We start from the raw sequence: 27,709 nt of genomic DNA, 5'->3' as shown, positions 1-27,709 counted from the left end.
ATTTGGGCCAATGTGACCTAGATTTTGCCAAGCATTTCATCTACAAATGGGTTTTAAAAATGTATTTTATATGAATTATATATAAAACATAAACAATTAGCTTCAGATCTCTCTCTCTCTCTTTGGAAAGAGCTCTCAAATACACATATACGTATTGAGCACAAAGAGTCAAGACACAAGTGACAACCAATACTAGGGCATTTCGCCCAATGCACTGGCGTTTCGCCCATTTTGGCGAAACGTTTCTAGACACCCATTTTGGCGAAACGTTTCGTCTAGAAACGTTTCTAAGTGTTTTGCTTGCTAGAAACACATCTTTTGGTTACACTAACTTGGGCCAGTCGAAAGTATTGGACTTAGATTGGATAAAAACACACAACAAAGAAGGAATATAGGATTTCTAAAGCCTAGGTTCATATCTCAAAAGAGAAAGAAGCTAGATTCAAAGTCCAAATAATGTATCTTCATTAAATGCAATAGGGATACAAAGAGGTCGAAGCCACATGATCTAGCCATGAAGAATGTTGAGATTCACAGTAGAGATGTCATCATTGAGGATGAAGAGTACAACTAGACTATGTAAGACTTCTGCTCTTACAACCTAGATGACAACCATTCAGATGGTGTTTTCTTTAGCAGCCCATCATGGTTGGCCACTATTGTAGTTGAACATGAAGTACGCATTCCTAAATGGGGAGATTCAAGAGGAGGTATATTTTGAGTAGCCACCAAGCTTTCAGATAAAGGGAAAGTAGTTGGTGTGCAAGTTCAAAAGGGCATTGTATGAGTTTGTTGACAAAGGAGAATGTAGTTGATCTCCTAAGAAAGGCATTGTCACAAGAGCAGCTTGAGCATCGCAATTATAGGCCCACGGCTAGGCACAAAGAGGGGGTGTTGAAAAAGGCAACACATACATGTGAGCCCCTGTATAGGGACATTAGGGGATGCAAGGAAAATGGAAAGACCAGGATTTGTGGAGACTACTGGTGATACTACACATCCTATCGTGCAAATTGGTAAAATTCCTTTGTCTATGTAGGATGGGAAAAAGAAATACTTGTCTAATGTATTTCATGTCTCGAACATCACCAAGAACTTGGTTTCTATTGGTCAAATGGTTGAGCAGGGCTTGCAGGTCAGATTTAATCCTCATGGATTCGTTGTTGAGGATATGCCTGAATTGAGTGCAGCAATGTTTGCACATGGGACAGGTGTAGTTGCAGATATTGATATCTGGCATAAACGCATTGGTCATGATTGCTAGAATCCTTTGCAGATGCTTCAAAATCTTATAGATTCCGTATATGGACACTTTCTTTTTGTTCTATCAAAGGAGTGCATGTTGGGCCTTCAAAGACCTCCTACCCATCTACAACCACTAGAACAATCCCCAAGGCCCAAGGTTTGACAATATTGCCAAAAGGTATGTACACACATCATTAAAATAATTAAGAGTTTTTATTTGCTTTAAACATTTTGAGTCACTGATCATTATCGAGGGTTAATACAATTATGAGTTTGTATGTATTTGAGCCACTTTCACATGAAAAATTTGTAGCAAATACTAATGGTTAAAGAAAATGAAAAAACCCCGAGGTAGTCACCCATAAACTTGTAACATAGCACGTTAGTGCACAAAGGGGGATTCATAAAGTAGCAACATTTTGTAGATTTATGGAGGGATGTTTGGATTTTAAGATTGAAAAATGTATGCAGGCAAGAGGGGATTAATCATTTACATGATAAAATGTAATAGGGATATTTTAATACATGAGAGTACGTTCGCTTATAGTTCATGTGGTGAACATATTAGTTAAAAGGTTGAATGGTATTAGAAATGCATGGTTAGTTTTTGCCTAATTGTTGTAAATTCATAGCATTGTGGAGTGGAAAGCCAATAAATATTAGTTGTGCAAAGGTGTCCACTTTCAGTTTGAAAATGCAAATGATTGATAGTAGCTAGACTTGTTAAAAGCTTATGAAGGGCTAGAGTGAACCCAAAGCTTTTACTTGCAAAGGGTGGCATTACAATAGGTCATGATAATAATGCAAATGATTTGGTAATAGTGCGAAGGGTGCCAACAATGAAGGCAATAGCTTTGAATGATTCTAAAAATGTGAGAATGATCTCACATGTTTATGCTTGCAAATGATGGATCTCCTATTTATGATAAGAGTTACCTTCTTTGACATGACATTTAGACATACAAATGATCCCTTAAACATGCAAGATTTGAACCCTTTGGATAAGGATACGTGATAATGATTCTATCTTCATCTTCAATGCCCTACCTCCTCGTCACCATATGCTATTGCAAAGTTCATAATTTGAGGACTTTACCTCAACTGCTAGTTTACGAGAGCGTGAGAGAGATTGAGAGATTGAGTGTTTCGATTCTTTCATTCCGTTGATAAAAGATATCCGTTCATTCCGCTTTGAGGAAATTCATGTTTATCTCTTAGATATTTTCGTTCATCTCCTTCGAGAGATCTAGTGATCAAGAGAGAATGTGAGATCTTTTTCGTCACATGAGAGAGAGAGGCTTATGAGATAGTCTCAAGTTTGTGAGAGATCCATAGAGAAAGAGAGAGATTTTCCTTCTTGTGAGTTCTTGTGAGGAAGAGAGCTTTGTGAGAGATTCTAGGGAGTGTGAGATAAGTGAGATATGTTGCCGCAGATTCCGGCTCTCCCACAACTACTACGACCACCAAGGCTCCAATAGACTGTGACTCCCATGCAACCCATCCACCAACGACAGCCGCCATCAATGCCTCCTTGCACCTTATCAACCGTCTCCAACTACGGGTAATGCCATAGCAGCCCCTGGTGGCTCAAGCACTTGACTAGCTAAGGCACACAAGGCTCCATCGATGGGAAGCTCTACAGCTCCTCTGCAGCAAACGACCGAATCGGCTCCTTAGCGCAAACAGCCCTCCTTTGCAAATGAATCTAGCACGCGGCTCCACAAACAGCTAGCGAGACCATTACGTAGAGATATCGCCTGAGTGATCTAGAGCACGAGCAACTGCCTTCATGAAGGCTAAATGAGAGGAGAGCTGCAGTAGAAGATGTTGAATTGGTGCCTGGGAAGAGAGACATCATCATGGGAATCCCAAGGGCCTTCACTGTTATAGATCATCTTTTCAAGGTGAAGCTTCATCGCCTCTACTCTCAAAGAGTCTCCATCTTGCATCATTTTGACATCACCATCTTCAATCGTCGGAGGCACCTATTACGACAACCACAAGAAAAAACCAATCCACAAGAGGTTATGCAATGCAGAGTACGAGTGACGATGTGAATACTAGTTTTCCATGACTGTGGTAATGGCTTTGTCGAAGCCTTGGACTCTGTCCGCTCCCTTCGTAATGCTCACTCCGACCGTCATGTCCTCCATCACCACCAACATCCTAACAATAGACCTCGTCTAGGGATGATTTTTTCATGCTAGTTTCGTTAGGTGAAACTTTTATATTGGTGTTGAAAGTTTGTATGTCCTAACAAAAATAAATATTTATAAAATTCGCCAAGATTTGAAACTTTTATATAAATTTTTTTAAAGTTTTGCTAAGATTCACATATTTTATGTGAAAATTCAAAAGAAACTATAAAAACGTGTACTATATTTTATCAATATTGTGAAACTAAAAAAACTAGCTCGATAAGTTTCACTAAGATCTTATATTAATATATAAATATACCTTTAATAAAAACATCTATGCTTCCAATTAGTAGACTTTGTCTTGGATCGTCAACCTCTTAAGAAAGGACCCGATCTTGAGCTCTGATACCAATGAAACCTTAATCATAAAAATAGAGTAGAAACACTCTAGTTTACTCTCCCTCTCTCAACAGAGACACTAGGACTCAAGACAATCGTCGGACTAGATTCCCCCGAAGATATTTTATTACTTGAGAGAAAACTGAATACACAGTTCAACGTAAAGCTGTTCATACATATCTAAATGTAAATAATTTCATTACATGAGCTCTCATGCTTCCCTTCTTAGCAACAAGCCACTTGTCAATTTCTACTTTACTTTCCTAATTACATGCCACTAAGGAAAACTCTGGAGTCTTCGAAGCACTTGGTCACGCGAACCGTCCCCTAAACTCTTGTTAAGCTCCCATAGCACTTAGAAAAATAACTTTCCTAATACCAGCAACAATTAACTAAAGCGCACCACCATGGCATCCATTAATTGTTAGCGCTTGCATGCAAACAATACACTATGAACTAATTCTAATCACAATAAGCGTCTCCACTAAACACATATACACACATAACAAATATAACAATATATTTATTCTCTGATTAACCTAAGTCAACGCTCTTAATCATAATTAAGAAGCTTTGACCAAGGATCGAGGTGCCTTAATTATAGTCAAGTCTCTCCAACTGATATTGACACAACTCTCCAACCAAAGTTAAGACATCTTGGTTAACCGTAGTTGATCGTCTTTACGCATGCCAAGTCTCGTTGACCGAAGTCAACACTCTCTGACCGTAGTCAACTCTGTGGTTCTCTGATTAACCATAGTTAACCCTCTTGGTAATAAACCAAGTCTCACCGACCGAAGTCAAGTTTACTTGACGAGAGTCAAGTATCTTTGATTGTAGTCAATTCTTTGACCATTAAAAGAACTCTTTGACCATAATTAACACATATGGAAAACTCTTTAATTATGATCAAATAAATTATCAACTGTACTTTGACTTGGGATATTTACATGATGGTGACCCAATCTTCTTCATCGATGGCTAATGTTCTTGCAATCGCTTTGTCAATCATTCATTCTGTGTCTGCAAATCCTTGAGAGCTTTGTGATTGCTCCATAGTTTCTAGTTCTCCCATACTTTTGAATTCAGATTTCACAAGCTCTGGAGTTTCCAGCCATTATCAGAAATTTTGAAGGAAAACATCCAAATGCCCACAAGGAACAAAGGTCAGGGGTTATCAAACTAAGCATTTACTACCTTTACACAGGTACATTCAAAGAGTATTAACAACCTTTACAATACTTGTAAGCATTCTTCAATTCGGAAAGACCCAAGGGCCACAAGGCTTAGGTGCACCTGCCAAATCAGTTGGCCATCCCTTATCGGCCCTCTGTTTACAGCCAACCACTCAACTTCCCCCTTCAACTTGCACTATGCTCATTAGTATTAACTACCTTTACAATAAATTCAAATACAGAAAGACCGGACCTGCCAAATGAGCTGGCCATCTCTCTTATTCAAATACAGAAAGACCCGAGGATCATAACACTTCAGTCGACCTGCCAAATGAGTTTGCCATCTCTTATTGGCCCTCTCTTTACAACCCACCACTTGACTTCCCCCTTAACTCACGGTATGGTCAAGAGTATTAACTATCTTTACAATGAAATCCTTGTAAGCATTCTTCAATTCCAAATACACAGAAACCCGAGGGCCATAAGACCTGCCAACCATCTCTCCTATTGGCCCTCTGTTTACAGCCAACCACTCAACTTCCCCCCTCCCTCAACTGACGCATAAGCTCCCTCTGGCCACCTCCTGAAAAGGAACATCTGCCAACCTTTGATGATTCACATAAACAGTTATATTTCAAAGATCCCCTAATTTATGCATTTGGTCAAAATCACCACTTCCTGAAGTGAAACATCTGCCAGCCTTTGATGATTCGCATTAATGGTTATATATTCAATGGTCAAAATGCAGAAGAAACACACATTTGCCAGTGAGTCCCTCTAAGGTAAAGTAGTCACAGGTCTATATTAAACCCAGAGGGTACTCCCCAACTCCAATCAGCTAACAGGCACCTGACATGCTGCACAAAACTGTCTCTGTCTGTCTGTGTGTCTGATTGTCCATCTGACTGACAGGCTGTGTTTGTCTGTCTGTCTGTCTGTCTATCCAATCTCTATCCAGTCAAGCATTCACCATCAACAACATGGAATAACATGAGAAATAGATTCAATACTTCACAAATTATTTATAAACCAGGAAATTTGAGCGATGCCAGAAGTTATCTTGCATTGCCAAAGCTAGAATTGTAGTACGGCCGCCGCCTTCCATCAGCTCCATTTGCCCCTAAATTGTGAAGCCGTCCATTTGAAGGAAGGGCCAACAATCTCCGAGCTTTCTCCCGTTCTTGCTGCTCTCGCTTCAGCCTCTCTTCTCTTAATTCGTCAATTGTCTTTTTTCGTTTCTCCACACGTATAACTATTCAAATACCGGTAAAAATTTAAGTCAGGAAAGACATAACATCACAAAGAAAACCATGCTGGATTTATACATAAACTCAACCACCTTCAATGACAAGTACATGTCATATAAGCCCTATTCCACAAGAGTGATGCATGTCATCTAAGCCCTATTCCACAAGAGTGATGCATGATCAATTTGGAGTACAATATCTGCAAAAGACTGACATCAAATACCAGTTCATCTTGCTATATGAAAAGTTCAAAATATCAAACACATTGAAATTCAGCAATCAACTACCCTGAAGTATGCAGATTGTCACCTTTCATGATAAGCTAGCTCTGGCAAGAATAGCCTAGCATTATAAGTCCTCTATTTGAACAGCATCGAAAAGAGGCCTACCTTGAGAAATCGAGTAGGGAGCAGTGGTACTGTGAACTAAGTAGGACAGGCTTCGTCAGACTTCTATAAGTGACCAGACAACCTATATCAGCGCAATGAAGTGTACAACTAAAATATTCCAGAATTACTCGCCTCCACGCCAAAGCCATGTCACCACTGTTGAGTTTCAAAACAAACCACAACCAACTTTGCAGCTGCTTGCATGACAGGCAAGTGATCTGCCAATGAGGTGGTGATAAACCAACCCTGCCACTTGTGGCAGAAATATCTAGGAAGACACAAGAAATATAATGAGGTTGCAACGTGACATGCATTCACAAACCCAAACCCTGGTGTTTTGGCCTTTAATTGAATTGGAAGATGATGGCCAAAGGAGGGGGGTGTTCAATTCGCCCTTGTATGTACAGATTAATGAGGATTTGCATCGGACCTTTCATCCACGCATCCTTGGCAACTACTCTAAAGACTTCCTTTGTCAAGGACAAATGCTTTGTTTCCAAACAACTGATCTTACAACTCTACTCCCCAAGTGTGGTAACGGCCTTCCTTATCTTCATAAGCCATCTTGAATGCAAGTTAGCTCCTAAAGTGATAAAGAATTGGAGTGGCAAACAGACTGGGGGTTTTAGATGCACTTCTACAAGTGATATCATGAAGGACGTAACTGATAGTATACACGAAACCATTTAACACTGCAGCAAAAAAATGGGACCAGGAAATGGCCCATGGCCAGAATTTCCCACAGTAACCTGTTGCTCAAGCAAATCGGCTACCAGGAAATGGCCAAACCCTCTCAAAAGGTGTGGATCTCCTTATTGGGCGGGCTAAGGGGTGCCACAAGCTGCATTTACTGATGTAGATCTTATTCTTATAAAAATGGCACATAGCGCCCCTGTTTCCAGATTTCAAACCCGGAAACCTGCTAGAAGCAGGGCACACAATTGAGCACCAAGAGGTGCTCTGGTGCTGTTCAGGGCTCACACATCTGGTGCTGTTGGCTTAGCTCTTTATTGAAAATTCAAACAAGTGTACACTTCCGAAAATCATGGGACCATTGAGGCCAGTTAGCAAATAATTGGCACCACCAATTGCAGGGAAGGTAACGCACGTCCAGTTTGCTCTGCCCACAAGGTTTTAAAATAAATAATGATCCTCTCAAAATTTGAAGATTGTCAAAGCTAGCGATGCTTATAGCGCCTACAACCTACTTTTGGAAAGCTCAGCATGACATTCACACAGACCCAAACACAACAACAGAACACAATCATCGCGAGATCTTTGTGGGGATTCAAAGAAAATGCAGATTTCAGGAATACAAATCCACATGTCCAAAAAATCCCAATAGATTTGGCATCTCTTTCTTCAGCAAGAACAACGTACAACATGTGCCTGCTGCTTTTTCGAGTGCACTATGTTATTTAAAAAAAATTCTGAGAAGAGGGCACTGAGATTCATACCAACCAAAAAAAAAGGGTTAATCCCACTAAAGGGCACAAGACAGAGCTACAAATAAATTGAGAGAAAACACTACAGTTCGATGAACCCACATACCAGACTCATCGATTGAACACCACCTGATGGGAAACCGAAAATGAGAGCTCACAAACGGCAAAGACAGCAAGAACAAAATTGTTGTAGGATCATAAACCCTAATATAAAGCCCTATCAATTGTCCAATCCTAAGTCTTTAATCACAGTTCCATTCTGGAAGCCCCTTCCACTTCACTTCCCATGATACCTTTGTGTCGCCTCATGGAGCCCCAATGGCACGTCCTTGTGGAATTCAATGTCCTTTCCATGGAGTCTAGTGTATGAATGATACTAGTGAAGACAAACTTAAGGCTGTCAATAATCATCGAGAAGATATAAATAGAGTGATTCTGCATATTCAGTTGGCGTGGACTTCAAAGAGAGCATAGGACCATCCATGTGTACTGCTACAAGCCAAGCATGGTATCTTCGACCATGAACTTCATATTTGAACTCAGACATGTCGATTTCATCACTCACAATCGCTTCTACAACGCATGAGGCTAAACTACAAGACAGTAGCAAAATGTGTCATGATGCATATGAAGCTTGAGATCCTCACATATTCCAAAAGCTTTGATATTAACAAGACATTATAGGCATAACCCAAAAAAGAAACATGTATTCACTTGAGAAATGAAAAGTTTGGATCAATTTTCTAGGTTTATTAGGCTTAACACATGCAAGCACCACATTCTTAAAGAATCCTAACCACATAGTGTTCTTTACAGAGCCTGTTTGTTTTCTTGAGCTATTACAGAATATTCCGTTGCTTCAAGGTGCTTCTCTTGAATGTCAACTAACCATAAGGACCTATACAAAACGAATTATACTACAAGGATCCTCAGCGCTGCTCTGTATGACTTCCTCACAAAAGTGACACAAGTGGAGCCGGTTCAGTTGCCTATGCTCGTGCTGAAATGCTGCTGAAAAACTTCATAACCTTTGTAACCAGCATTACGACTTCGAAAAGGTCAAAGCCACTCATTTTTTAGGACCTAGGGACTATATTAGTGTAACATGGCTCTTTCTCACTGCCATCTTTTTGGATCATTATTTTCACTTTCTTGAGATCTCCTCTCTTTTTACTAACCACATGTGTGTATTCTTCTATATGAGTTCTTGCGACAAGGCTTCACATCCCAACCGGGCATCTTCTACTACCATGTGCACATCTTCATCGGCAATTCAGAGTACTCTCATTTCATGGTTGATCACGATGCTTTGCTTTCTCCAATATAGTGCTCATCACATTTAGTGTGACCCTTTCCGGACATCAGAGCTCTTATCACCTTCAGTGCGATCTGTCACCTTCACCACGACCAGTCACCTTCAACATGGCTCTATCATCTTCAGTGTGATCTACTGTCTTCAGTACGGTCTTGGTTTGCCATCTCCAGTATGATCTTTTGTTACCATCTTCAAAACGGTCTCTCTTTGCCATCTTCAACATGGCCATGGATCTTCAGTATCCATCAATCGCATCCAATGATAGGATGTCAGAAGCTAGTGCATGGGGTGGACTTCACACTAGTGAAGAATGACTATCCTACCGGATCACCTTCCACCTTGCATTAAATTACCAACATGCCTTACGAGATTGAAAACGCTTCGCACATCCAGAAGGGTTCTCCATACCCAATTGTTCTACTCCTAACACCTTCAATGGCCTTGGGGGTGAGCCTTGGTGTGTTAGGCTATGATGCTTAGTTAATGAGGACAGATCTAGATCACATGGTTTTGTGAGTTGGAAGTGATCTCAAAACCCAATCCTTGAGTCGTTGTTTAAGCATCTAATTATTAAAATTTGATGCTTTTCTGCTTTTTGCTTTTCCAAAAAGCTAGTTTAACTTTTCTGCTTTTTGCTTTTCCCAAAAAGCTACTTTAGCTTATCAGCTTTTCTACTTTTAGCTTTCCTAATTTTCGAAAAGCTACTCTATTTTTAGCTCTGCCTCTCCTTAAAAAGTTTGGCCCAGATTCTTTGAGGATGATTCAGTTACTCCTCTCCAGCTTAGCCCATCTTATGTATCTCTTTATGTATCTCTTGCTGCACATCAGCAGCCATAGCCTCCCAAGCTACCGCACCCTGCTTCTGCTCTAGTTCGCTGCCATAATCTCTCTCTCTCTCTTGCTGCGTACCTGCCCCAGGGCTCTTCCAGACGGTTGCGCTGCTGAAGGGGCCACCCTGCTGCTCTCTTTGCAAATTCGCCCTATTCCTAGCCATCCTCCTGCTGTCCAACTTGATGAATTGCTGGAAATTCTACTTCAGCCTACCTTTCTTCCTTTCCAGCACCCAAGACAAGTCATGACTCATGGGGCAAGTATTCTTCGCGTATTTCACTTTTATAAACCACTACACTCTCCTATACACGCTGTTTGTCTGGCATTCAGTTCCGTTTTTTGTCTTTCAGGCGACCAGACAGTGGTTTTCAGATTTCGTTTTTCACTCATAGGGCTTTCTAAAACTGATTTTATTTATACTAAACATGTTCCCTTCATTTTCCAAAGGTTCTAACCTCATTTAGGTTGAAAACGCTAGCTGCTCCTGTTGTGGGCTATGTTTTCCAGAGTTTAAGGGTTATATACTAACCCTAACGGGTAGAATCTGAGTTTCTTGAGTTTCATGGATAAGGAGGACCAAGACCATTTTTGTGTGGCTTTCTCCACCTGATACCGGGCCAAGGGTTGCCAGTGGTTACTTTCTTGCATGATTCTCAGTCACATGCATATCTGAATTCCAGTTTGAAAAGGAAGATCATTGTAATAGTCCTATATTCGAGTCTTGGTCTAGAACTCTGGATTTCCCAGAGGGGGTTTTGTCCAAAGATCTGTACTACCATTGTAGTGAGGATAAGCATTATTGAATATAAAAATACAACTAGGTTACCCAGTTGGGGGGAGCGGCCTCATTCTCACCCAGTCGGGTGACGGTGTACTTGTCTCTCTCTTTTATTTTTCTGTTGTTATGTGGTGTGATTGCGTTTAAAGTTGTGGTATTATTATGTGGAATTTATAAAAATTCTAAAATTATAAGTTTATTAATTTATTTGACTGAAAATCACGCTTCCATGTAAGCACAACTCCGGTAGTTAGTACAAGAGGAGCTAAGATTTTGATGGAGATAGTCATGACCAAGCCGTTGTTGTGCAAGGCAATGGTAAGGGCACAAGAAAGCGCAAGCATGGCAACGGTAAGACCAACAAAAAGAAAGATGACAACTCTGATGACGACAAGGACATTTCAAAAAGAAGAAGAAGCAATGTTTCTACTGTGACGTTATAAGAGCTTCCTTTATATGGAATTACATATCTATGGATGAGATCTATTACGGCTTTGCATCTGTGTACTCTCTCTCAGAACTGAAATCGCTCTTGATATCTGTTCTTGTATCTGCACAAGTCTCGAGTTTTGTGCCGTGGCATATCTTCTACATTAGATGTCACTTCTTGGTTGATGATGGCAAGGAGATTATCTCCAGGCTGTTTTAGCTACTTTATGCTTCAAGTGTAGGTGTGTTTTTCAACATGTGGATCTGCATTTGGAGCACATAGACCACATCCTCCTGATTGGCAGCACGTAAGAAGCTCGGAAGCAGAGCTCATGCTTCAAATTTCATAAGGACAAATCTTCAAATCATGCAGTTTTTCTAAAATGGACAAAACTAGAAGAAAACTATTTTATGAACTGAAAGATATAGGATATTTAAATGCAGAAAACCCAGGCTTTCCGATTAAGCTGAAGGTATTAGATAGAATTCGGAATCGTAGTAGGCTGCTTCTCTCATTCAGCTCTTGAAAGAGCTTCGACACTTCTGCCTTAACCGAAGGACAAGAGAGGAAAGTCCAAGTTCCATGTTTTTACAGTTCAAATATGTGGACAGAGAACTAAACTGGAAATGGCAGCTCATTAACGTCACTAACAGTTGAAACAAAGAACCAATTATATGATCAGGTTTGACAACAGATATGAAACTCTGATATATCCTACGCTGCCTCTGAAAAAAATCGAAGGCCCCAGATACCAATGCGTCACCAACAACTACTGTGAAATTTGCATCTGAAGCTGATGCACGATTCATCAGATCGACACAAGCTAAAGGCCTCTTTCTTCCCTGCTCCTGTTGTCCCATCAATCATCTGTTATCTACTTGTTAAACACCGACTAGTGGGCCTGGTCAACCGTTGAATTCGCATCTGAAGGTTAAGCATGATTCGTAAGATGGACACAAAACATACCCTAAAGCTAAAGGCCTCTTTCTTCCCTGCTAATTGCTAAGAGTAAAATAATGCAAACAAATACAGTACCCTGAAGACAAAGAAGCATGCGACAAGTAAGGTCAGCTAAATTGAAGCATCGATCACCCATTATTCTCTGCTTGAAGGATCCTAATACTTTTGGAAGTCAGACAACAAAACTAAAAAGCCATCTTTCGTTCCTTCCATTTTTGCAACAAACACCCATTGATTTGAGTTTCTGCAAGAGCATAAAAGTCAAGTTACCAGAAGCTTCAGATCTATCTGCGTCAACTGCTCCATTTTGGGATTCATCCGTCAGAGAACTCTTCATAAGATACCAAGGCCGCTTTTTGTCCCTGCCAGAACACCCATAGCCTAGCTTGTAATGCTCATCGTCGGCTTCCACGCCGTCTTTCCCTACTTTGGTCGCTTCTTTTGTTGCCCTTTTATACAACCGCTGTAGCTCTTTGTCTCCCCTGAAGATCTGCTTATCCACATCCCCCTTGAACTCTGCGCTTCCAACAACCCCCGGCTGCACTCTCTGAAACCCGATCCATCCTTCGAAAAGGTTGATATGCTGTATTCCCTCTCCGTTCTTTTGTTTTTGCTGCGCCTCACCGCACTCTGACTCCGCTATCACGCTGGTCGCATGAAAATCGCTAGATCCTGCAGAGGTAGACCCTCTTTTGGCCTGCGCGGTTTCTCGGAGCTTCTGCAAACGAGCTTCAGCGTCCTTCTCTCTCTGCTGCTGCTGGCGGATACTTTCTTCCCGGGCAGCAGCGTCCTCATCTTTTCTCACGCGTTCACGGTTGTCGAAATTGTAGACATTCCAGCGCTTCTGAGGGAGGATGTTGAGACCGCCATGTCCACCCATTCCAGCACCGAAAGGAAGCTTTCACTGTCCTCAACAAAACAAGAAACGCTCTGAGGCTGGATTTATGACAAGGAAAACCCTAACGCCACAAAATCATAGAACATTCATCGCTGTCATAAAACATTATTAACACATTTTGATCTGGCATCAACAGCTGACCTTTATGGGAAGGGTATAGGAACCATTCGTGTGTTTAGCAAAGATAAAATGACTTTTTTTGCTTTTTCTTGGATTGGCCACATGGAAATTTGGTATTGGTTGCTGGATATATGGTTTAATAGCAGTATTGATTAGCAAATCTAGTGTCATCTCCCTAGAACCTTGTTGGCGCGCCGTTGTGATCGAGGCTTCGCTCGATGGCATTTGTTCTCTTCTGGACTGGTTTTTTGGATCATATGAGGTCAATAAATTCTTTGAAGTGGGGACTCAGGAGGGCATTGCCCAGCCAATAGTAAAGACGGAGAAGTATAGTGTAGTAAGGATGAATGACAATGTACACGATGCAAGCTAGCTGTTTTTGCTCTTTCCAAAGCGGGGAACAGGCCAAATCCACCAACAAAATAATATGCATTATCCTGACCAAGGTAGTAGAACCACAGTGCTCTGTTATCTCCCAGATACTATGGCCCTTTCAGGGTTACAAAAAGAATAAATGAGGTTGCATACAGGTTGGCATTGCTAGAGCATTGGAAGGATTCACAATGCATTCCATGTGAGTCTTCTAAAGAAATTTCAAGGGCTAGAGCCTACAGAGCCAGTATCAGAGGATCCACCAGAAGTGGATAAGCTGGAGGAGGTCCTTCAGCTAGAGCAGATTGTGTACCATATTGTACGCAAAGGCCCTCAGGGCAAGGAGTTTTACAAGTATCTTGTAAAATTCAAGAATTATACGGCATTAGATGCCAAGTGGATGAATGAAGACATGTTGTCCGATCATCCACAGCTTTTGGATGTTTACAAGGAAGCTTTTCTATTGAGGTCAACTGAATAGAAGCCGAGGGGATGTCACCATCATGTAAATATCCTAAGTCAAAGTACAATTGACCATTTATTTGATCATAACTAAAGAGTTTTCCATCTGTGTTAATTATGGTCAAAGAGTTCTTTTAATGGTCAAAGAATTGACTACAATCAAAGATACTTGACTCTGGTCAAGTAAACCTGACTTCAGTTGAGGAGACTTGGTTTATTACCAAGAGGGTTAACTACGGTTAACCAGAGAACCACAAAGCTGACTACGGTTAGAGAGTGTTGACTTCGGTCAACCAGACTTGGCATGCGCGAAGAGGGTTAACTACGGTTAACCAAGATGTGCCAACTTCTGTTGGAGAGTTGTGCCAACTTCGATTGGAGAGACTTGACTATAATTAAGGCGCCTTGACCCTTGGTCAAAGCTCCTTAATTATGATCAAGAGCGTTGACTTCGGTCAACCAGAGAATAAATATATTTGTTATATTTGTTATGTGTGCACATGTGTTCAGTGGGGACGCCCACCGTGACTAGAATTAGTCCACAATGTATTGTTTGCATGTAAGCACTAACAATTAATGGGTGCCATGGTGGTGCGCTTTAATTAATTGTTGCAGTTACTAGGAAGAGTTATTTTCCTAAGCGCTATGGGAGCCTAACAAGAGTCTAGGATGCGGTTTGCGTGACCAAGTGCTTCGAAGACTCCAAAGTTGCCCTTAATGGCATGTAATTAGGAAAGTAAAGTAGAAATTGATAAGTGGCTTGTTGCCAAGAAGGGGAGCCTGAGAGCTCATGTAATGAAATCATTCACGTTTGGATATGTATGAGTAGCTTTACGTTGAATTGTGTATTCAGTTTTCTCTCAAGTAATAAAATACCTTTGGGGGGGTCCAGCCCGACGATTGTCCTGGGCCCTAGTGTCTCTGTTGAGAGAGGGAGAGAGGGAGAGTAAACTAGAGTGTTTCTACTGTATTTTTACGATTGAGGTTTCAGACTGCGCATCGAAATATTGTCTTGGAAGAGGACTGATTTTTAACAAACTTTGAAAATGCTTGTACAACATCCAAAAGTTTAAGATCTGATAGGAACTTGATCTTGATCAAATTGCCTTTTAATAGCTCGATAGGAGCTTGCTAGCTTAGAGGACCTATCAGTATACATCCCTCATGAGCCAAAAACTGTTCTAGATTATAGAGAGACCTCTCACAAAACAATAGAGTTCCAGAGCTTCTTATCAAATGGAAGGATAGGGCAAGCAATGACAAGTCCTAGGAGAGCGTTGGACCAAATAGAGTTTTGTACAACCAAATAATTTTAAGATTAGGACCCTTTATATAGTCTCAATGCAAAATAATCTAAACATTTCTTAGACTGCCAAGTTTTAACTCTTCAAAATAAGTCCCTTATGAAAAGTGAAAAAGGTAGGAGGTAAAGGGTGGAAAGGCAAGCAGAGGTAATGAGGATGTTCGTTTATTTACAAGAAAGGACCTCCCATTTATAAGGGTAAGGACTTATAACCCCTATACTTCTTTTATAATATCTTAAAATAGCCTCATGGTAAGACATTGAGAGTGACTATTGGAAGTTCTAAGTTCAAGTCCCCATTTGTTCGAATTTTGAAGCCTATCTCTTTTATCTTAGCTTAAGTGGGGTGCTCCACCTTTTCACCTAAGAAATTAATTTAATTTCTTAAAACTAGTTTTGTACCAAAATAGGACACTATTGCGTCCTTTCTGAGGTTTTGCTAAAATATTCTACTAGGTTCAATGTAAGGAAATCCTTCTAGTAATGATACATACAAAAGATAAGGTTTTGGCATACTAGACATAGAAAAAGTAAGAATGGAAACTTTCAAAAGTGCTCTTGAAGCTATTGTGGTCCAAAAATAGACATAATAATGTCAAAATTCCTACACTAGAAAAGAAAAATGATTTTGGGAGTTTGCTATGCTTTCATAACTTTCATCGTTAAAAAATGGTGCCTTCTAAACTGTGCAAGAAAAGATTATGGAACCAGACATGGTTTCATGTTGTCTAAATAAACCAAAGAAAATTTATACTTTGTTTTTAAGTCCAAGAATATTGAAAAAAGTATAGAGATAGGTAATAGAATTTCTTTACCAATTGAAAATAATTCTTGACAAAGTATGAAGAGGGGAGAGGAAAAAAGTGGAGATGACGAGAGAGGGCACAACTTGAGAGCACACCACAAATGACTAACTGTATACTAGATTTAGTTAAAAATATAGAATATGTACAAACTCTTTTAGGGTTAGGGCATCTAATCCTTTCTTTTATAGCACTCTATTGGTTAGTGCTATGCATAATATTATCACATGATGTTGAGCATTGTTTCTCAACACCTTCCCTCGAGATAGCAATCATGTAAGATGATGATTTTGGGGAATCGAAGGAGGACTGAGCATTATATACTATCATAGCCCTTAAATGGGAATGTCTTTCCTCTACGTCAAACCCAAAACTTATCGGTGTTTCTCAAAAAGCTCTTTACCAAGTGGTTTGGTAAAGATGTCTGCAGCATTCTCTTTGCTATCATAATGCTGTAGTGTGATGTCACCAAGTAACACTCTTTTTCTGATGAAGTGCTCTATGACATTAATATGCTTTGTCTTGGAGTGATATATTGGATTCTTAGCCAATGCTTGAGTCGATTGATTATCATAGTACATTGTTGTTGGCTCTGATTCATCAAAGTAATCTGTTTATGACAATAGTCTTCTGAGCCATATAGCCTCACATGCACTTGTAGTGAGAGCCCTATATTCTGCTTCAGTTGAAGACAAAGAAACATTTGGCTGTTTGTTTGACAACCATCATATATAACACCTTGACCAAGGAAAAATGCATATCCCTATGTCGATTTCCTTGTCTAATGATCTTTGGCATAGTCATTGTCACAATATCCATGCAACCTTGGATGACTTCCTTTGTATTCTATTCCAAACTGTCTTGTACCTCTAATGTATCTCAAGACTCTTTTGGTTGCATTCCAGTGAGACTGTTTTGGATTTGCCATAAACTGTGCAAGGGAACTTACTGCATAAAAAATATCTATCCGTATGACAGTCAGATATATAAAGAGATTCGATGAGCTGCCGATAGGTACATATGAAACTTCTTCAGGAGACTGTCAACATATTTGAGTTGACTCATGAAGGTGCTGTCTGCATCTCTCAAGAACTCAATACCAAGACAACAGTGTAGAAGTCTAAGATCTTTCATGTCGAACTCTGCAGATAAGTCTTGTTTCAACTTCTTGATGAAGCTATCCTTGCTTCCAGTCACAATCAGATCATGTACGTACAAAAGTGTAATAGTAATGTCTTCCCCTTGAACTTTGTTGTAAACAATATAATCTGCATTGGATTTCATGTATCCCAAATTAACAAAATACTTGTCGATTCAGATGTACCAACTTCTAGGTGCTTGCTTTAAGCCGCAGAGGCTTTTCTTGAGATGGCAAACCTAATTCTCTTTTCTTCTCGTTTAGATAACCATTGAGAAAAGCATTCAAGCCGGTACACATTCCATTTACTGAGTGTCGCTAGTGATATCAAGAACCATATGGAATTCATCTTTGCTAGTGGAGCATAAGTCTCATCATAGTCTTGACCGTGCTGCTGTGCAAATTCTTTTGCAACTAGTCTAGCTTTGTATCTTTCAATACCCATTTGTTTGCTATGGCCTTCTTTCCTAGTGGAAGGTCGCATAATTTCCAAGTATGATTCTTGTACAAAGCTTCCATTTCTTCATTCATAGCAGTTTGCCATTCTGGCTTGTCAACTGCGTCTTCGAAGTACACTGGCTCTCCCTAGAAACAATATTCCACAAATGCTTTGCAACAAGAATATGTTTCATGAGATAAGACCACATCGGATAGTTGGTGCCATCCAACTTATCATCTTCACGAAGAATGCCAAATAGATCTTGATTGTTCCCAGCCATAGCAAATGTGATACCCTAAAAGAGACCTAAAAACCCAAAAGCCTCAAGGCTATCACTGCAAAAAGCTAGCTGTCCAAAGATGACAGCAAATATCTGCAAATTTTTGACCCAAATCAAAAGGGCAATGCAAATCTGACCCAAATGTGATTGTGGTAGGCAATGTTCACTGCAAAAAGAGCAAATCTAGCAAAAGCCCTAAATTTAATGAGGGCAAATAGGCCAAAAAGAGGGAAAATGCAGAAAAGCCCCAAATTTTGCTGAAATTTTTGCAAATGTGACCCAATGTATGCAAATCTGACTCAATGTTCTCCAATCTATCCCAATGTATTGGAATCAAAAGAGAAATTGCAGACTAAATCCCAAAAAATAGCCTCAAGGCTTGCAACTGCAGAATTAGGACTTGATGTCCACAAATTGACTGCAAAAGTGTACCTGTCCCAGAGTATAAACCTCAAGATGTAGGCTTTCCAAACTATTGAAATGGCTTGGGAAGATTTCAATTAGTAGAAGGAGGATGAGGATAGCAAAAGTCCTCAAAAGCCCAAATTTTTGAAAATATACTGCAAATAATTCACATGTGCCAAACCTGTACTGAAATCTTGAGAATAGTATGATCTGTACTGACAAAATGTATGATTATATGGTAGTTGCACAGAGCATGTACAACTGTATGGGGTTGTACGGATCAGGTGTGCTGAATCCAACGTATGGCTGTACTGTACGAATAGTACGATTTGTATTGATGCAAGTACGAGGCTGGTACGTTGGTCCAAAGATTGTACGAGGCTGGTATGCATGTACGAATGTAGGTACAGTGCCTATACGAAGACGTACGTAGTGCCATACAGAGCAAGTACAAATGTACGGTGACGGTATGGAGTTGTACGACGACTGTACGCAACGCAGGTATGTACGATGATGCAAATATGATCGTATTGGATCTAATGCAGGATCTGTACGTGTCTATATGAACGTCCATATAGTTGTACAAACTATACAGAAAGGGTGCGCAGGAAGAAAAATCAACCTGCTCTGATACCACTATAGGATCAATTGAAAAAGACAGTGTGCAGATTGCAAAAGAGTCGATAGATTAGCCGTCACATCAAAACTAGGATTATGGGAAAAGAATGAGTACAAGGTGCAAGTACCTAGACCTAGGACTAAGTGTCCTAGGTGTCACATAGGACTAAGTGTCCTATGTGGCCTAAAAGGCACTAACACTACAAGTGCCTATATTATGCCTACAAGGCACATACCATGGCCTATAGGGCATCACTAGAACCACCAGGAGATGGCCTACACTTCTCAAAGTAGATTATAGTTCAAAATAGAGAGGTAGATACTATTATTTGGGGCTAGACATGGAGCACGGTGTCTTAGAGGTAGGTTTGTCCTTCAAGGTCTTGGAGGTAGGTTTGGCAACAGGCGTGTGCCCTTCCTTTTAATCATATCCTATAAGTCTTCAATTGCCATCTCTAGCACTCTTCTTGAGGAATTCCCACATATTCACGATCGATGTCAGCTACACCTTTCAAAGTGGGAATGAGGTGTGCTTCTAGCAGAATCATGAAACTGACTTCATGCTTCATATCTAGAAATATTGGCAAAATAAAGGCTCTAAGTACTCTTTCTATTTTTGGCGTTTGCTTGCCAAAAGTTGCTATGAATTTTTTGGTGAGGAGAGTTTTGAGGTAGGCAATGGGGAGGAGGAGATGCTTGTGATGAATAGCTTCAATGAGCCAATGACATGCTACTAGTAATCAACTACACTAAAAATAATCAAAAAATATGTCGGTGATATAAAACACATGCAAGCCCAAGAAGTTGTCATGCCAGTGACTGGTGATAAACTAGTAGTACTACCTAGATTGCATCAAGCTAGGCAACTCAACCTAGGTAAAGTAAGTGCACATTATAGCTACTCTCAGATGATCTAAGTGTCTTTACTCTCAGCTCCAAGACACACAACATATGTGGAGCTAAAATGTGCACTTCTCTTACCAAGGCTTTAACAGTTTGCCATCGAGCCTACTAACCTTTCTCAGAATCAAAAGAAGAGCTATTGGTTCCTTGGCTCAATACTTGGAATGGTATGAGCCATGACGATTGGAAAAGCTTAGCTACCCATGGAAGGGCTTGACGGAACCACAAAAGTATGAGAGACACCCAACATCTTTTGATCCTCCATTTCCCTTACCTTCAAGCAAAGAAAAATGGATAGGCATGGAAAGGCTTGGTGACCTTCTAGATAGGTTGGGTCTTCACCATTGCAGGCTAGGTCTTTGCCCCTTCATGGTGGTCTCCAAACACATCATGAAAACTGGAAGCCCCCCATTAAGACACGAATCTGCCGTATTATTGTCTTCATTGGGTAGCTTGAAGGTGCTTGCCACCTATGCTTCATTGAGAGTCTTGATCTTCCTCACTCCGACTTGGAAGGTCATTAAGACTGTTTCCCTTGGCTGTGCATCCTGCAATGCCCCTAGTCATGGCATGGTTGGTGGAGTGTTACAAGATGCACAACAATATATCCCATGACTTGACCAGCATTAAGTAAAAGGGGCATTGGGGTTGTAACAGATGATTCATTGCAAGGGTGGAAGGGGCCTTTGAGAGCATGGACAGCGATAGGAGAGGGCTTTTCTTGGGTGTGGCAAAATTTCTATCTCCCATTAAGGTGAGGAAACAAATGACACAGTATCACAATGGGAATGAAAGACACTTTTACAATGTTTGCGAAGGGAGAAACAAATAGAAGAAAGAAGATTACCTACAGAGCAACAGCAAGTAGTTGTAGATGCATGCATTCTATCATTGCCATCAGAGTGAAGAACACAAAATGTGGTCTTACAATTAGTGGGAGCATTTAAGGCAGCAACATCAAGCCATTTAGGTGAATACCAATCTAGATTCTTCACAAGCTTTTCAAATTTGGAATTTCAAATATGTAAATTTGAAATTAAAATTCACAAACTATAAACATCAGTTTTAATTTCAATTGGGTTTTGTGAGAGCATGAGAGAGAGAGAGAGAGGGAAGGGGGGGGAGACAACTCTGTGTGTGTGTGTGTGTGCATGTGTGCATACATGTGTGTGTGTGTGTGTGTGTGTGTGTGTGTGTAGTAGTAGTAGTAGTAGTAGTAGTAGTAGTAGTAGACATTAACAACACCCCTTTCCATAGTGAAGAGTAGACAAATTTGGAGTAGGAAAGAGAAATGTTTAATAGATAAACTTTGCAATAAACATCCACAAAAAATGAAGTAGCATCATTAAAGGATGAACAATTTTTTCTAAAAGAGGAAATGTGAGCAGCAGAGCTTTGATAAGTTGATGGCACCATCACTTTTATTAAAGAGGGAAGTCTGCCTACCTGCCACCATCCAACAAGCAAAATAGTGAGAACTAGATTTAACTTTGGTTGGGAAGACAGGTGTCATCAACACCCCTCCCTTGTTATCGGAGTCACAATAAAAATTAATACTTGGCCATACACTTATCAAGCATAATGAAAAAAACAAGATTGTCTGGGTAGAGAAGTGAAATTAGAGGCTATGGGGAGAAAATTAAAAGAAATGAATAGAAAGAAAACGGGGGAAATGATTAAAAAGAAATAATCTAATAGAAAGTTAAAGAGATTTCGATGTGAATGCCAAACCACAAGAGAAGAGATTAAGGGGAGGTGGGGTTATTGAGAAGTGTGAATAAATGAAAATTAAAGGGGATAAATGAAATAAACACATATAACTTGCATTCTTGGACTTTCTACACCTCCCCCACATGGGCCTATCCTACATGGAGGGAATAATCCAATATAATATCCATCTCCACCTATTTTATATTACTTCTCCCATGGTCCTTGGGCCATATCTCACTAAATGCAGGCATGGGACCGCCTAGGTGGAGGGGTGGTGCATGGAGGACACATGCCACCTTATCATTTTATATTATTACTACCATGAATTATGTACAACACACCTTATGGGTCCTCTTACATGGAAGGGTGGCACATGGTCATGCCCTGCCACCTCAACTCTGGGCCTTATGCACACCATATTTTATTATACTATTGCCACACATACAAGCACACGCACATATTTATGCATTTTACTTTGGTCAAATTTATCCATAACAGTGGCCCACCCCCAACCTAGAGGGTAAGACCATATGGTGGGGAGTAAGCCCACCATGCGGAACTTACCCCCCACCTACTGATAATAAATGAATAAAAGTGGATCTGTATGATAAGTGTCTAAATGAAAAAATTATGCCAATAGTAAATAGGGGTGAATAAATAAATGAAAAATAAAGGGGGTTATTGTATGAAGCAACAATGGTCAACCTATAAAACATAGATCTTTTTTTGAAAAAAAAGGGGGCAGGTCACAAAAGAGATCGACAAAAAGAATTGGTTAAAGTGATGAAAATGATAATGCTAGGTAGTATAGGCAGTATATAAGTTTTAAGAATTTAGATAAGAAAAGAAGGGAAAACAAGGGGGGTTGGGTTGGAAGGGTCATAAAAAGATTTAATACATGAATTAAACAGGAAATTAAAAGAGAGGGGGGGTAGGGGGGGGGGAACCTTAGGAGGGAAATTACAAAGGGACTATATATATAATAAAGGGAGAGTGAGAGGGGGTTTGAAGCCCCACGTGCAAAAAAAAACATAATGAAATCTAAATCAACCTGTGAGTCCATTCTTGTATGTGGTTCAGAGCTGTGTGTGGAGAGGTACATGAGAAGAAGGTACAAGGCTATGTAACACGGATGCGATTGGCAATCAATGACTTGGAGCAGAGTACCGACTCTAAGTGGAGAAGTTGAGGGGCCAGGACTTGAGGTGAAGCCGTTTGGCGTAGTGGCAGAGCAATAGGGCGGGATTGGGTAGAGAGACAAGGAGCTTGATTAGAGCGAGGGCAGAGGGTTGCAAAGGTAGTGGGTTGAACCCATGGAGGTATTACTGTAGCGCATAGCAGTGGAGTCCCCTTTTAAATAGGCTACCAAAGTACAGAGTTGGGGAATGTGAAGGCTCAGGATGCGGGTTGGCTTAAAGTTTGACCATGCGTGTCATTGCACCTAAACAAGGATGGGTGTAGAATAGTGGGCAATAGGCTGGTAGAAAGTGTGGGGAGGGGAGTCAATAGCATAGGTACCACTCTCAAAGGTTTTAGCTTTAACCAATTTAATAGGTCTTTAGTTTTAACATTCTAAAAGGTTTTTAGAATTAACAATCTAATAAAGCTAGCATTACCCAAACTAAAAAGGCTTCAGAAAGCTTTTATACAAAAATAGGAAATAGTTAGGAAACATATAGGGGAATAATTAGAAAATAAATTAGAAAGAATTAGGAAATAATTAGGAAATAATAGGAAAAACTTAAGGAAGGATAATTTTAAAAAAGGAGAGGTATTAAAAGAAATAGAGGAATTTAGAAAAAGAAAATAATTGAGAAAAAGAACTAGGCTAACAAGAATTTAGGCTTAAAAAATTTAGGAATAGAGAACAAAATGAGGGGAAAGGGAAAATTAGGAGTATCTTAGGAAAGTTTGCATTATTATAAAAGTCTAGGATACATAGGAAATAATTAGGGAGAGATATATATCAGGAAATAAATAGGGAAATAATTATTAAGAGTTTAGAAGAAATTAGGAAAAATTAGGGAGAAATACGAAATAATTAGGAGAATAGGCAAAAAAAATGTAAAAATTAGGAGGCAGTTTTAAGAAGAAAATTAGAAAAAATGGTAGGAAAAATATGAAGAAATTAGGGGGGGAAAGGGGGGGAAGAAGGGACGAGGGGGAAATTTTCAAGAAGGGAAATGCGAGGGAAATGAATAAAGAGTGGGTAAAAAGAGGGAAATACTAGGGAGAGAAGTTGAGAGAGGGGTTTTAGGGGGGGGGTTGTTGTCGGGGGGAGAACTAATGAGCAAGTGACCAAACCAATGGAGGAAGGGATACTAAGTGTGTGTGTGTGTGTGTGTGTGCGCGCGCACATGTCTCCTTCCTAATTTTATAATGTGCAAAACTTTTCCTTCTTACCATGACCCATGGATATGTTAGCACGTATACGAGCAAGAGAGAGAGAGGATCGTGCACGAACAGAGACAAGGGGAAAGGAGAAAAGTGTATGCACATAAGGAGTGTAAGAGGGAATTGCAAATAGGAGACAGAGAGATGCGAAGACAAAGGTGATCGTTATTCCATGATTAGAGGGATCAAATAGCCCAAAGGCTGGCGCTTAACAGCTTGCGATTACAACCGTAATGCATGCGAGTGCAAAGGTCTTGCCTTATTAGATCCTACGTATTAGGCAAGAATTTATTAACTAAGCTTTGGTGTTAATCACTGTTTTAACACCCCCCCTTAACTCCAAAGCGGAAGAACTAAGGGGTGATCTACCCAAACCCACGGGAGCAGAGCCAATGATTTGGCGCAAGGAGAGCTTTAGTGAGGATATCGGCCAGCATGTTCTGAGTGGGAATATAGATGAGGCTTGCCTTCAATGCGTTGCGTGATGAAGTGACATTTGAGATCATGTGCTTGGTACGCTCACTGTATGCACTATTTTGAGCAATTGCCATGGCAGATTGGTTATCGCAGTGAAGAAGAAAGGGGGTCTTTGGGGCGAATTTGAGTTCTTTGAATCCACAGGCCATCACAGATAGCTGTGGTCATTGAAAGGTACTCTGCTTCAGCTGTTGAGATCGCTACAGTAGGCTGCTTCTTACTATACCAGGTAATTGCGCCTCCAGCTAGTAGGAACAGATGACCGGAGGTGGATTTTCTAGTGTGCACATCTCCCCCCCAGTCTGCATTACTCCAGCCAGAGAGTGTCTGTGGAAGGTTGGGGCGATTCTCGATGCCGAGGGTGGGACGGGAGCGGAGATATCCAAAGAGACGGAGCACCGCCTGCCAATGAGAGACCCCTGGATTTTGCATGAATTGGGAGACTTTGGAAGCAGCGTATGCTATGTCTGGTCTCGTACATGAGACGAGATACCGAATTGAGCTGACGGCCTGGCGATAGGGAATGTGCTACATGGCAGCTTGTTGCTCGGGATCCTGTGGGGACATGCTGTTGGAGAGCTTGATGCCTGCGTCCATTGGTGTGTCGTAATGTTTGCCTTGTTCCATCTGGAAGCGTCTGAGGATGTCGATGATGTAGCATTGCTAGAGAATGAGGATGGAACCTGTCTGTAGGTTGCGCTGGATTTGAATACCAAGACAGTATTCGGCAGGTCCATTGTCTGTCATTGAAAACTCCAGAGACAATTGAAGCTTAATTTGCTGAAGAAAGTCGGAATTATTACTGGCCAGTAGCAAATCATCAACATAGAGACCGAGTAGGCAAAAAGACTTTGCAGATCGTTTAAAATACACGCTACTATCAAAGGAAGTACGAATGAAACCGAGCTCGAGCAGAAACTTGTTGAACCTTTGATACCAGACACGCGGGCTTTGTTTCAAGCCATAGAGACTTTTGAGCAGAAGGCACACCTGATTTTCCCGTCCATTTTGAACATACCCGAGTGGTTGCTTCATATACACACGTTGGGATTTGGGAAGTACTCCATTAAGGAAAGCCGTCTTTACGTCCATCTGGTGCAGGAGGAGGCCATGAGCCGCACAAAGAGCGATGATGATTCGAAGGGACTGCATGCGAACAACAGGGGCATACTGTATAATCGAGTCCATGGATCTGTGAGAAACCTTGTGCGACTAGCCGGGCTTTGAAACGGGACACCGAACCATCTGTGTTAAGCTTCTTTTTGAGAAGCCACTTTGAGCCTATTATTTTTCTGTGTGGAGGAGGGTCGACCAGAACCCAAGCCCGATTTTGTTGTAAGGAGTCAAACTCCTCATCCATGGCGTTATGCGGTTGAGGGGCTTCCCGAGAATGTAGAGCAGCTTGGAGTGGCACATGATCATCCGTATGAACTTCTGGATCTGACTCCGGTATATGAGTTGTGGCGAATGAGTATCGTGTCGGATCAGGGAGATCCTCCTAAAAGACTAGAAGACATTGTGACATTGCTTATCAAGGAGGTGTTTATCAGGGGTCATCCCTGACCGATCGGGTAGAGACCATGTACCTGAGGGCACCGAATGGGTTGAAAATCAGGTTCTGAAGGAGAGACGACCATGCAGTGATCGCAAGAGAAGGTCAGACTCAAATTGAGTGTTGTGAACGCGACAATAGAGATGAGATTTTTATGAAGGTCTGCCACCCATAAGACGTTGTGGATAGCAACATGTCGACCATCTGGGAGCTTAATGAACGCAGATCCTTGACCGGATGCTCGCAGAGATCTATTGTCACCAAGACGGACATCAAGTGGAATGAGAAATTTCTCAAAGTTGGTGAACCATTGCCTGCGGGACGTCATGTGACGTGAGGCTGTAGTGTTAAGGTACCACGTGCAGAGGGAAGCTTCATCATCCGGGTCAGGGAGATGCACTATGGTACATAGTAAATGGGGTGCAGGAAGAGCTTCTGCACAATAGGCTCGTGGAGCGTCTGGTCGGGCACCTGATGTTGGGTTGCGTCTTTGAAACTCAGACTTGGGACGATGAAAATTTCGAGGAGTTGTTGTTGCTCCAGACAAATTGCCTTAGGGAAGAGGAATTAGGAGAGGAGCTTGACAAGAAGGCTACTGATAAGTCCGAACCAGGACGAGTAAAAGGTCAACGGTTTTGTCGTTGAGATCGAAAATTGTGGCTTTGGGTGAATAGAGCAGCAGGGCCAGACGTTGGTGGAGTGGTTGCACTGTGCCGGCGCATTGTGTCCTGAAGAATTTTTCCGAGGAGAGTGGGAAGAGTGAGCGTCGTGAGGCTGGCCTAAGTAGTCACAAATGCACGCCATGAGGAAGGCAGTGCAGAGATTAACATGGTGACCTGTTGTAGAGGAGAATAGTAAGACCTGCGTTGACCGTCTCATCAAGTGTGTTCTGCCAAACGATCGAGGAAGTCGGGAACAGATTCAAATTCAGAAAGTTGAAGATTCAAGAGTCTACGATGTGCGTTCACTTGCATTGCAATGTCTGTGTTGTCATACATGCTCTTGAGCTTTTCCCATATGGCCTTGGCGAGACTTGTGGGTAGTTTGATTTACTTGTGCAACACACGGCCGGACATCAGCTTTGCGACTGGTGTACTAAGCAGGTTTTCCAATAAGCCCCAGGAGAATTATTGGAGGGCAGGGATGCGGGTGCTGAAATACATCAAAGGCACACTTGATTATGACATCACCTATACCAAGGGCAACATCTTGACCGGATTCTATGACTCGGATTGGGCAGGAGACGTGGACAGCAGGAGATCAGTGATAGGTTACTATTCTCACTTGGATTTGGAGCTGTCATGGGTCAGCAAGAAGCAACCTACAGTTGCTCTTTCTTCTACCGAGGCTGAGTACAAATCAGCATGCTTTGCTTCTTGGCGAGGCAATGTGGTTGAGGAGGATTTTTGGGGACATGGGTGCAGTGCAGAACAAGCCTAGGCAGTTATCATGTGATAATTAGAGTTACATGGCGATTGCAAAG

The 27,709-nt window shown here is 41.1% G+C and overlaps 2 protein-coding genes across 2 annotated transcripts; both read right to left on the bottom strand.

Annotated features, from left to right (window-relative positions):
* Window positions 1–4,782: 4,782 nt before the first annotated feature.
* On the bottom strand, window positions 4,783–13,362 carry LOC147903009 (uncharacterized). The gene is made up of 2 exons (XM_087374102.1): window positions 12,623–13,362; window positions 4,783–6,209 (listed from the first exon to the last, which is right to left on the bottom strand). The coding sequence occupies exons 1-2, from the start codon at window positions 13,230–13,232 to the stop codon at window positions 6,013–6,015; spliced, it is 807 nt and encodes a 268-aa protein (XP_087230228.1). The 5' UTR covers window positions 13,233–13,362; the 3' UTR covers window positions 4,783–6,012.
* An 11,396-nt stretch (window positions 13,363–24,758) lies between these two features.
* LOC147903008 (secreted RxLR effector protein 161-like) lies at window positions 24,759–25,335 on the bottom strand. The gene is made up of 2 exons (XM_087373988.1): window positions 25,168–25,335; window positions 24,759–25,076 (listed from the first exon to the last, which is right to left on the bottom strand). Exons 1-2 carry the CDS (start codon window positions 25,333–25,335, stop codon window positions 24,759–24,761), a joined length of 486 nt encoding a protein of 161 aa, XP_087230114.1.
* Window positions 25,336–27,709: the final 2,374 nt, after the last annotated feature.

The sequence above is a fragment of the Dipteris shenzhenensis genome, chromosome 4 (genome assembly GCF_047967505.1).
Source record: "Dipteris shenzhenensis isolate YYH24624 ecotype China chromosome 4, Dip_SZ_1.0, whole genome shotgun sequence".
Classification (NCBI taxonomy): Eukaryota; Viridiplantae; Streptophyta; class Polypodiopsida; order Gleicheniales; family Dipteridaceae; genus Dipteris; species Dipteris shenzhenensis.
Note: the sequence above shows the minus strand (reverse complement) of the source record. Positions and strands in the feature narration are given on the sequence as shown.

Coding starts and splice junctions, on each gene's coding strand:
- LOC147903008 (XM_087373988.1), bottom strand. CDS start 25,335: ATGCTACATCATCGACATCCTCAGACGCTTCCAGATGGAACAAGGCAA. Junction 25,077..25,167: donor CAGGCCGTCAGCTCAATTCG/GTATCTCGTCTC, acceptor TCTCATTGGCAG/GCGGTGCTCCGTCTCTTTGG.
- LOC147903009 (XM_087374102.1), bottom strand. CDS start 13,232: ATGGGTGGACATGGCGGTCTCAACATCCTCCCTCAGAAGCGCTGGAAT. Junction 6,210..12,622: donor AGATAGATCTGAAGCTTCTG/GTAACTTGACTT, acceptor GTATTTGAATAG/TTATACGTGTGGAGAAACGA.